This window comes from Abramis brama (assembly GCF_963993115.1).
Source record: "Abramis brama genome assembly, chromosome: 13".
Classification (NCBI taxonomy): Eukaryota; Metazoa; Chordata; class Actinopteri; order Cypriniformes; family Leuciscidae; genus Abramis; species Abramis brama.
Genome location: NC_139975.1, coordinates 22,861,262 through 22,873,715, shown reverse-complemented (window position 1 = coordinate 22,873,715; position 12,454 = coordinate 22,861,262). Strand labels below are relative to the sequence as shown.

General features: G+C 39.5%; 1 protein-coding gene across 2 annotated transcripts in view; it reads left to right on the top strand.

The window, feature by feature from the left end:
* glra1 (glycine receptor, alpha 1) overlaps positions 1-9,567 on the top strand; it is a 57,243-nt gene extending 47,676 nt beyond the window's left edge. For both annotated transcript variants that reach the window (XM_084133696.1, XM_084133695.1), the window contains one exon: positions 8,548-9,567. In XM_084133696.1, the coding sequence (XP_083989822.1) occupies positions 8,548-8,838 (291 nt within the window). In that variant the 3' untranslated portion in view covers positions 8,839-9,567. The remainder of the gene's footprint in view (positions 1-8,547) is intronic.
* Positions 9,568-12,454: the final 2,887 nt, after the last annotated feature.

Genomic DNA, 12,454 nt, shown 5'->3' with positions numbered 1-12,454 from the left:
GACCTCTGGACTGCAGATGTCTTTGCTTTTCCTAACAATGACAAGTGTATATTAGTGAGTAGCCTATTGATGGAGAGTAATCACCTTGTTAGGGCTGATTGTGATGCAAGGAGGATCGCTCATAGGGAACTCTGAACGCTGCAGATGCCGTTCGTACGAGTGGGGATTGTCTATACAAATAAGCATGAGGAGATAAGCAAGTCAGTGTCACGCTCTTCCTGGCCATCTTGAGTTAGGGTGGCAAAGGTGCATAGTGAGGCTGATTCGTGTCATTTTATTTGGTTTGGTGCAGCCTGAATTATAGTGCAGTGTTTAATAGAGCCAGAGGTGTTGAGTGGACTTGGCACTGGACTGTTAGTGTGCTGCAAAGTACTGCAGTCTTTTGTTGTTGCTTATTACGCAACTCTCTTGAATACTTGATTCTTATTTGTCAGTCAGTTTCAATCAGCAGTCAAATATTTTTGAATAATGTCCGCTGACCAGGGCAACTTTGTATAACTGACCGCACATCCAGCCTCCTACGAATAAAATAATAAATGAATAAACAGAGAGGATTGCATTTCTAATTTATATAAATAATTAAGTTACATTGAAGGAGAGACCTGAGACACATGTAGGGACCAAAATATGACATCTGGATAAGTTCTTTTGACTTGAGTCAGTAAGCAACCACCCATAAGACCCTAGGAACCTTATAGCAACATGCTAAAAACCACTCAGAACACCTTTACATAAGCCATTTTCCCAACCGTTCTCATTGCTTACCAGTTCCATTCCATGCCGATCCGTCCCATCCGGTATGGATATGGGTTCATTTTCCACTGTGGAGTTGATAACAGTGCTCTTTGGAATGTAATACAAATGTGTTAGTTGTTGCCTTGGTAATGCAAGAGTTTACAGACGATATGAGATATAAATAGCGGCCATGTTATCATATATGATCATATATTTTTATTATTAACTTGTTTACTTTGTTCAAATAATGTGCCTGGTCAGCTACAGAGAAACTAGTAGCCAGGCAACAGACAAGTGACCAATCCTGAGTGGCGATGTCACTACACACATTCTAGCAGCACAGTTAGCCAACCGTGCTGAGAATTCTGGGCTGAGAACTGCAGCGATGACATACTTTTGTTGGCCAGTCTGGAAGTTGGTATCACTCTGGTTCCCTCAACAAAAACCCAATAAGATTTTTTACATTGGCATTTGGATTATTGCATAAAATAAGCTCTAGGACCAACCAAAAATTCTTACACGTTTTGTTCATCAAAATAATCTTTACAAATTAATGCAACTTTAATGAATTTTGACGAAAAAAACTGAAGGTAGACTATAAATGAAGTGCACAACTTAAACGTCACCACCATTAAGCTTCCGACAAATCAATCTTCATTAAAAATCTACAAGTAAGAACATTTGAGATGGATTGGTGAGACTAGTGAGTAGATGAGTTTTTCTGCTTGACATAATGCTTCATGTCCCTGACAGCATCTGTAGTCCCACTTAGCCAATTAGCAAATATTTTTTAGAAAACATGTAAATGCTTGAAAAAAAACTTTGGGCCTCATTCATGAAACCTTCGTAAATATGTGAGAAAATTGAGTAATTTGCACGTATAACGGACCTTTCTGAAAACTCTCAATTCACAAAATTCACAAACGCTTCGTAAACATCAGATTTTAATTCCAATCATTCATGCACGCTCATTCACTATTTGCATAATCCCCACCTGTGAATTACAACTACGTAAATTACGTGTCCAGGAATGCTGTGGAATCAGAATTAGCTCCAGTATATTGCGTAAATGCAAAAGAGACTAATAGGCCATTATACCTTACAATAAATAATCAATTGACGTGTCCACCAAACCCAGCTTTTTAGCCAGCTGAAAAAAAAAGTCTTATTTCAAAAAACGACCAACTGGTGGTGCTTAAGAGCGCTTTGGAGGCGCAGCAGAGTTGCTTTGGTTGCTATGATTTGGAATGTCCACAGCAGTAACGTCTTACGATCTCATTTTGAAGAATATTACCGAATATAAAAATGCAGTAACGAGCAATATTAACTGACAGTGACGAGTGTTGCGTTTTACCCAAAGTTGAACAGTTTTCAACTCTCAGCTACAAAAAAAAAAAAAACTAGGGCGAGCGTTTGCATTTTTGCCAGAAAAAAGTTTTTTGGCAAATGCGTTGTCATAAGAAAATACACAAGGCTAGAAACGTAGTGCAAAAGGCAAGCGTTTCGTTTAATTAGTAAGCATATTTAGAATCAATGGTTGGCCTGAAATGTCGCTATTGAGCCATCATTCTCATTGTACTCTGGAGGTCACTGCACACGACAGGAATAGAGAGGTTTTTAGATGTGGTTGGACCGATACAGGGTTGAAAAATATTTGGGCCGTTAGGGAAACCTGAAAGGCATAATATGCTTGCAATGCAATACACCAAACAAATGCTGTTTGTCGGCTTCTCATTTGAATTCCCAGCATTTACATGGGCGCAGATGTTTATTGGAGAAAAATCATATTTTTGTAAACATGTATTCATTCAAGACTCATAAGCATTGGGCACATCAGCATAATGCCTGAATCTGTTTCATATGCAGCTCGTAAAATATTCATTCGAAGTCACCCATAGGTGATAAAAACAACAGACGCATGTAAATGCAATGCATTGTAATGGCCTGCACAGATAAATGTAGGACATCATCCCGGTCTCAACGTGTACGATAGAGGTGACTTTCACTTTAATATATGCTTTTATATAAAATCATCCCCATCCCGGACATCTGATGCAAAACATTTTAAATGTATATAGATATATACGATAAAAGCATGAGGCTGCTATTTTACAGCCGTTTAGGTTTCTGTCGTTTATCACAACGTCCCAATAAAAGACATCCAAATCATCAGTCACATCTACGAGCTTTGATTGATGAAGGAGCTGAGAGGTCCTGTATATAGTGGCGGACACCACACCCCTGATTTGCAAACGCTGCCGTGAGCAGCATTCTGACGTTCGCTGGTAATATTGCACTTGGAGGTTTAAAGCGGAGGCTTGGGTTCTGCTTATTGTTTTTTCCCTCCCCTCAAACAGTTGGACTGGGAACGCAGCTGGCACGCCTAATGCAGTAATGGCGAAGGTTTAATTAGGAAGGGAGGGTAATGAATCTGGCAGGGGCCGGGCCGGGAGGGAAAGTGACGCAGGACGCAGCGGTGCTGCAGCCCGACTCCTCTTTACAGCTCCACGTCACGTCTCGGAGCCACCACATTAATCATATGGCAGCAGAAATAAAGCCGCGCATCCGTAATACTTACAAATGGCGAGCCAGTGCAACTGAAGGACAAGGAAAGGTCGTAGCACCCTAGCATCAAAGACAGTGTCGTATACAAAAACAAAGGGGCAGTGGAATAACATCACCCCCTCACACACACTCGCATCCTAGTGTGATCTTCCATTTACCCCTGCACACATTAACAGTTATAAATGGGATGGCTGAAAGACAAGGACAGAAGGAGGACAAAGTGTCTAAAAATGGAGTCCTGTGTAGAAAATGGCTGATCTTTCACTAAAAGCGAGCGGGATATTTCCCAGCGCTAGATGTTTGCACCTGCAAATTGAAAACATGCATTACGAACATAATGATCCCATTTCCCTTCTGCGGTTTGTGTTTAAGCAGGCACAATCATGGTGAAATATCTACCCGCGCTGAAATGTAATTAACCGAGGTGGTTATTTTGGGGACTGTTTTCATTAACGTGTAAGATCAAGTCCATCTGCTGAATCTCAAATAAGAGCGTGTGGAGGTGGGGAGCAAGGCAAGGTCAGTCCATTAACTGATATGTGAAATATTGTGACCTCTCACAGCGCCCTGTGGAATCTAGCTGACACGTCAATAGTTAATACTCATAAAAACGTGTAATCCACCTCACAGGACTGGAGGACTTAAAAGGATACTCCACCAAAAAATTCAAATTCTCTCATTTATGTATATGATTTTCTATTTACAGATGACTACAAATATTTTTCGAAAAATAATCATCTATGTGAGTCCACATAATGCAAGTGGACATTAACCCAAAAGTTGACGGCTCAAAAAACAAACAAAACAAACATGAAGGTAATCAATAATGCGACCCCAGTGGATGAAGCGAAACGAAGCAACTATAGCAACTAATATAAACCATCACTTCCTTCCAACTGTCATATGTGCGTTTATGACTTCACGCTCGATGTAAACATGAGCATGTTAAGAAGCATGATGTAAGCACTTATGTCACGCTTCACAACCTAGCAAATTCACGATGTTCTCATGAACCCACGTATGACAGTTGTCCGAAAGCAGCTTGTTTGAATATTAGTATTTTTCCTACACCTATCGTTTTGCTTGACTAAATATTGATTTATCAACTGGGGTCGTATGGATTACCATCACGATTGTGTTTTTTTTAAACGTTAACTCTTTGGGTTGCTGTCCACTGGCATTATATGAGGGCTTTTCACACTTGAACTAGTTAACACTGGGTCATTGTAAACCTTGGTAAACAGAATCCATCTTTCTTCACATTTCACTCTGCTGATACTTTAGGGTTAACAATTAATCCAGGGTATTCATAAATTTCATACTGTACGTTCATGAACCCTAGGTTAACGTTCTTATTTGCATATTTGCGTTGTCAGTGTCATTGATAGGACGCAGTCTCTAGCATTGAGCATACTCATATTATACAGTGCTGACTGTGCAATCAAGATTTCTCTTGAATGGACGTGTCACCATTTGACCCCACCAAAAGAAAAAAAAAAACACTGAAATGCTGTTTATATACAATACAATACAATATATACTCTCCTTGACTGTCCAAAGCCGCTGAATATGAAGCACACGATTGTCTGTTTCTGTTTTGGTATTGTAACACCACATAATTTCACACTACAAAAGTTTGGAAATGTGAGATTCACACACCACAAATGCAGTGCTAACCCTGCTTCTGAATTACAAGTGTGAAACGTTCCTCTATCAAGGGTTAAAAGCATCGTAACCCCGTATTACGTGCAGCTTAAAAAGCACTCTGGACTCTCAGAGATGGATTATTTTTCTAAAAATCTTCATTTCTGTCTGCTTTAAAAAAAAAGTCATACATTTGGAATGGCATGAGGGTGAGTAGTAGACGATGAGAGAATTAAAATCCCTCAAGCCCCTTTCACACAGAGCGTTGATCCCAGAAAACTGCCATAAAATTGCTAGAGTGCCTAATGTGTGAACGCAAACATGTCCCAGGATGGGGACCTAGTAACAAATAAGGGTTTTCGCACCGGAGAAACCTTACATAGTTCCTATAACTGTTCGCACCGCAGGAACTAGGAATGATTTTAGTTCTTGGAACTCCTTTTGGAGGAACTAATTTAGCTCCCACTTCAGAGTAGGGTCTAAACCAGCACTATAGGAACTACCAGTGACGTTAGTGTACGCTGATTGGCCAGACGCACGCAAAACCCCGCCATTTTTAAAAAAACAGTGTAACTCCAGAAACTAACTCTACGAATATGGAAAACGGTGATGGATGGGCCTCTTAACCCTTACGCTAAGGAGAAAATGCAACGCAACTTTGAGGGGACCAAGCAAAGCATGATAATGTATTTCTGCTCAGCTAGCGACATTGGGCATCAACCACACGGCAAACGCTAATAAATGTTCATATACTGTCTACTTTCTCTGTATAACAGTTCTATCTAATAACGTATTAGACAGGACTGTTAAACAGGTCGTAAACTAATGTAGTTAGTTTTAATTTTTGCAAATTCCTTTTTTTCCGTTTTAATTTTTGGGAATTCAGTTTTTTTTTTTTTTTACCCTTTACTGTTATTTTAGTCGTAAAAAGAGTGCTTTTAATGTTAATGATTAAAATGTACACAAATAAAATAGGAATGACCTTAAATTTATTGAGGTAACAAACATCACATTTACTCAGTACTTTTCAGTAACAACAAAATATGAATGGTAATGAGCTTTATACTGTCCAGTAAAATAAATTATATAAGTTTAAATAAAAGTGCTCCATTAGCTTTTTCTTTCAAGTAAAAAAAATAGGACAAAAAAAACCCCTCTAATTTTCAGTGTTATACATATACTTATAAGAATCATCTTTTCCATACAGTACATTAAAGTGCAAACACAAGGCAAAATACAGCAAGTAGGGCCTACTCCCTGAGTTATGAAATTAAAGTTGACTTTGGGCCCTTTCACACCTACCTTGTTTGGTCCGGATTTTCGGACTTTTCAGTTTGGTGTGAAAACTCCCTTTGTCATCATGTAACAGCCAAGTTGAATGCAGCAGCAGTAATGCACGTATGTAGGGACGTGGTGGCCTTAATAGCGTTATCATTGTACTTCTCCTTGTTCTTCACATGGCTTTTGGATAACAGGTGGCCAGTGCATGTATTTTTGCGCTTCCAGTCAACGGAATGTTCGCCTGACACATAAAAGTCACGTGGGAACTGCTCGGCTCGGTACTAAGGGCTTAGCGTCGAGTTTCTTAACTTTTTCGCAGACGAAAGCAGAGCCGTTGAGAGCCGCTTCGCCATGCTTTCATTGTTTTGAAGGGGGAGCTGAAATGACGGGAGGGGTTGTGTCGCCCAGATTTGCTTCCCCCGGTCTACATTTTCCTCAGACATACGTGTTTCTCCCACACAAAAACAGAATTTTATTCTAAATATGTAAAATTCCGCAAAATTCCGCGTTAACACTAGATTCCGCGTTAATTTGCCAATTCCGCGATTGCGGAAATTATAGGGCCCTACTAATGAAGACAGAGAATGGGAGCGCTATGTGCTCAGGCTCTGGGGCCGGTTTCACAAAGCTATTTTAGACCGGTCTATAGTGTTAGACAAGTCTAAAATTTGCTCATAGACTAGTCTAATGCAAGTTAGACTGTTTCACAAAAATAAAGACTGACTTAATTTAGACCAAAAAATTAGACACCTTACCCCAGGCTAACTTAGGTCTAAGACTCTGTTACCTTGGCAACCAGCAGTAACAATCAGCCAAAAGAAAAGGGAAAATGGCTCATAATTTAAACATTTCTTCCAGTTATTACATTCCCAAGTAAAATGTCCTTGTAACTGTTAGGGCCGTTACATAGTCAACGCGAGCAACGATCAACGCGCTCCCTTTCATAGTCTGAGCAGTGGACGCAAGCGTCACGGGCGATGCGTGAAATGCAATACACCGCTCACGCAACTGGGGGTAGTAGAGTCACAGTGGAGTCATAGCTCTGAACGCCCGTCTATTTCGCTTCAAACGCTCGCTTTACGCGCGTCTTATTCGCCTTGGACGCGCGAATGGATTCAAAATGTTCAAGCGTCGAACTAGACGTGATAGACGCGAATTTGACGCTCTATTCGCGTTTGGTGTGAATGCTGCATAATAACAGGCTGCGATGTCAAGATTGCAATGCTGAAGTGTGTGTGTGTGTCAGAGAGAGAGAGGCACGGGCGCGATCGAACAATGGAAACATAAAAACATACGCCGTCATTTATACTCCTCCAACAAACACATATTTTCGGCTGGGGTAAACTGCACTGAGCGGTTGAATGCGCTTACTCGATCCGCCATGTTTTTTGTTTTGAAAAGTGTCTTATTTTACCCAGAATGCATTGCAGTGTAGTCCTACTTAAGATAGTCAGAGTCTTAAGTGCTTTGTGCAACGGTCTGATTTAGATGTCTATCTGAAGTCTGACTATCTACTATATCTAAGCCATAGTCAAAGTCTATCTTTGTGAAACCGGCCCCTGGTGTTCTCAGCACCGTCAAAATAAATGTCTGCCGTACAATCAAAATAAAAGTTACAACAAAAAGCAGGGCTTATGTCACTTCAGAGTTCCTACTGGCGGTGCGAAGGCAACCAGGAAAATGTTCCTAGGGGAACTATTAGTTCTCGGGGAACCACCCTGGTGGCTAGTCCCTAGAACTACCCGGTGCAAAAGCCCCTATTGCTGGGATCAGTCCCAACAAAAGTGAACAAAAGGCAGGACCAAGGCCGTAAGGCAGGGATGGGCAACTTCGGTCCTGGAGGGCCACTGTCCTACAGAGTTTAGCTCCAACCCTGAAAAAATCACCTGCCTATAATTTTCTAGTAATCCTGAGGACCTTGATTAGCTTGTTCAGGTGTGCTTGATTAGGGTTGAAGCTAAACTCTGTAGGACAGTGGCCCTCCAGGACCGAAGTTGCCCATCCCTGCCGTAAGGGGTGTGTCATATTGATGACGCACGTGTCGTCACAATGGCGTAGTTATCGTGCGACTCTTTGACCAGGGGTTTTAAATGCAGATCAATATTCACATTGTATAGTAACAAAGTCACGTGTGAACGCACGCACAGATTCCAGAAAATCACTGGCAGTGTGAAGGTGTCAAAATCATACGATCCCGGGACACATTATCAGTGTATTTTCCGGAATCTCTGTGTGGAAGGAGTTCAATAAAAGCGCATCGTTTAAGGTGAAGCGTGTGAATAACGTGTTTCTTGACCGATCAACACCTGTGCTGTATTGCAGGAGGACGAGGCGGGAGACGGGAGATTCAGCTTCTCCGCCTACGGCATGGGTCCGGCGTGTCTCCAAGGCAAAGACGGCATGGCCATCAAGGGCAACAACAACAACGCACCCACCTCCACCAACCCCCCTGAGAAGACCGTAGAGGAGATGCGCAAGCTCTTCATTAGCCGCGCCAAACGGATCGACACGGTGTCGCGTGTGGCCTTTCCGCTGGTCTTCCTCATTTTTAACATTTTCTACTGGATCATTTACAAGATCATCCGCAGCGAGGATGTTCACAATATGAAGTAAATAACGCAGTAAAGAGATCCGAATACACCCGTCCCTACACCCCTCCCCACATCCCACCGTGCCCGCCTTTCTCTCACTGCAGTGCTCTCACTCGCTTTCGGTGATGACGAGTCCCCGGCAGAGGTATTTATTCCTCTTTTTTTTTTCCGTCTCTTTCTCTCCTGTCCTTCTGAATAATCCGGACCTGTGCAATAGCAATGCAGTAAAATGCATGATATATGAATGTGGCAATATATTTACTAAAAAAATGAAAATGACTAAAAGTAAATATTCAACTTAAGAACTTCTGAACTGATGACTGGGAATCCAAGAGGAAAACTTGTACAACTTTTTTTGCAACTTGAAGACGCACTGCATTGCGAGAATATGGAGAAACATTACTGCTGTAATATATCATATATTTAAATGATAATACTTCCATAAGAAAGTGATTGAAAATTCAACTTTTTTTGGTGTCTCGAAGGCAGTTTGGGGCTTCCATGATTATACGATGAAAACGTTGCAGAGACCGAGATTTGTTTTGGTACAGTACGTGTCCTGGATGTTTCATTCTGATGTCGATTATTAATGGATCTTGATGAGTGCCAGTGAAAAAATATATATATTTATTCGAGCTGTGGTCAATGTGTTCCTCTATCTGTGCTCATTTAAATTTTTTGTTTGTTTGTTTGTTTTTAAACATCAGGTTATGTTCTATTCATGTGCCAAAAGTCATCTTTTAGGTTGACCAAAAAAAAAAAAATACAGTTTAATTTATTTATTTATGTGTTCACCATTTGATATATTAAAAGCCAAAACAACCCAAGGGTTGAGAGGGGGGGAATACAAATAATTTATTGGTAACACTTTACAATAAGGTTAATTAGTTAACTAACATGAATAAACCATGAACAATACATTTGTTACTGTATGTATTAATCTTTGTTAATTAATAAAAATACAACTGTTCATTGTTTGTTCATGTTAGTTCACAGCGCATTAACTAATGTTAACAAGATTTTAATAAAGTATTAGTAAATGTTGAAATTAACAAAGATGAATAAATGCTGTGTAAGTGCAGTTCATTATTAGTTCATGCTAACTAATGTAGTTAACTAATGTTAACTAATTAACCTTATTGTAAAGTTACCACTAGATATATCTAGATACATGTAAAATAAATAAAATATACCTTTAAGCATTTTTTTTTCTCTTTGCATTCTTTTGCTTTGCCATCGTTTTCATCATCTCAGAGTACGTCAGAAACGGACAGACAGAAAAGCAAAGGGATCTTTCATATCTCATACTTCAACAGTGTTATTTTTATAAGCTTGGTTTAGCAGTACAGCCAGTGCCATGATACTAGATCTATATTTCCAACCAAATGTATATTACAGTGAATTTCTTTTTTCAGACTATATGTATAAACACTGCATTGTGCAACAGAATAAAAAAAAAGTGCACAAAGGTTTAGTTTGTGAAATTTAGGATGCATTTTCATCTGGCTTCTCTATGCAATAATCCTACAGTATATGCAATTATTTTTAGTGTTCATCATGTCGAATATGGCCGTTTTATTCCGAAGGCCCCAAAAGATGCTATTTCGTACGTGTTAAATTTTCTCTTCCAGTCATGCTCATTTGCTGTCTATGCATGGCGAGGCTTTTTTTTGTGTGTGTGTGTGTGTGTGTGTGGTGCAGATGATATAGATGTCATTTTTCACTTTTGTAATGTTTTGTTTGACTGCCGAACTGAAGAGAAACACCATTATACAAAGCGAGCATGTGTCCAGACTGTGTGATAGATGCTCTGTGTAGGATATGCAAGATTTTGCCATGCGTGACGTATTTTTTTCTTTTATTTTTTGTTTCAAACCAAAGAGCAGTTTTGTTACTCTGTAGTCAATTTGCCTTTCCGGTTTTCAAACTGAAGTTTGACCAATTTTTGTCGTCTCCATTTCGTCCTGTTTGACATTGACCAATTTTGTAAGACCTGTAACATTTGTAATTTATTCAGTTTTTCAAACATTTATTCAAGAAAACCTACAAGCATATATCTTTATACACTGCGACTAGTCAGACATTTTGTGACAAGAAATCCGAACTTGCATCTTGGTCCAAATGGTATCATGATGTTTTTGATGTACCTATATATTTTTGGTTGAGAGTGAAGCTAAATAAGTTCATGGGTAATTGATGGCACATTTTAATTTATTATTTTTTTATTCCACAATAATTTATTGGTTTCATTTCTTTAAATGACCAGGCATCATGGTAAATTTGAAGGGCTATTTTTGATTCTCAACATCAAATCTTCTCCCTCAAATGAATCGGCTTGTGATAAAGTGCTCAAATGTGTGATCTGAAAACTGGTTTATACCTCACCGGTGAAGACACTGGGTTACACTATATATTAGACCTCGCTGTATGATACGTTGAGCAGAAGCTGAGTTCTACTCGAGAACGTTGTAATGTGAAACGCTATCCACATGCAGCACAATGTAGCAAGAACACATTTCACACATCATTTGAATGTTCACACATGATGAATTGTGCTGAAAGGAGTGTTCACGACTGGATCTGTAACATCACAAACGATACAAATCATTGTTGTTTCAAATAGTCATTCTTCCGGCAGGTCCTGTGTGAGACTGATAGAGGCACACGATGTATGACATACATCACAGTGTACAGTGTGGAAAGTCATAAAGTTGCTTTATACACTTGATGTGCTCATTCTTGAAATGGGAAACGCAAATATGTAGTCAAAAACACATTTAGAGAACATTTGTAGAAATACGTTCAGCTTCATGTTGCTGTTAATGACCGATTTCTTTCTTGATGAACCCTGCTTAAGGCTATTGACGACGTTGCTGGACTGTCCCGTGTGGAAATGACAGCAGTGACGCCCCGGGCCCTCACACACGCAATATACACGACGAGTTATAACAAATAATACTGGCTCGGGAACACAAGGACAGTGTGATGTGAAATATGTGCTATATGCAAATACGATTTGTTATTTGGCTTAATTATCATGAAAATATCCATTTAATGTCCTGATGATTTCTGACTCTTATTTTGAGGCATGTTTCTTTTGTGTGTGTGTGTGTTTATCATTTGTTTATTGATTTGTCCTGTTTTGATTCAATGCCACCTTGGATTCGATCGCAACTGCCCAGGAAGTGGTGATCTCTGAGTGATGATTGGCATGGCCATCATATGTAACTTATGTACGCAAAACTGTGGGTAAAATTTTATTTTTGCACAAGTTGGTATGGCCTTAATTTTGGGGTTTATTTGCTTCTATTGTGGATTGGCACCAAGTGCATCTCTTCATTTGCTTCTTGTCATACTCCGAGTGCACTTCCAAGCAGTGAAAAGAACAGCAAATTCTTATTTTTTATGTTCCAATACTAAAACATGGAATTTTTTGCATGAATAGAATTAAATGGCAGATATTTTTGGCTTGTACAGAAATGTGAGCAATTTGAAGAAAAACGGAATGTACCATTTCTGCTATATCTGTATATAACACAATATTTATTGAAATATGTCATAATGCTAAATCTAATTCTATTAAAGGTTTTCTGAACTAAAACATCTGAACAGTTTGTGAGAATTGTGAAATTTGTGTG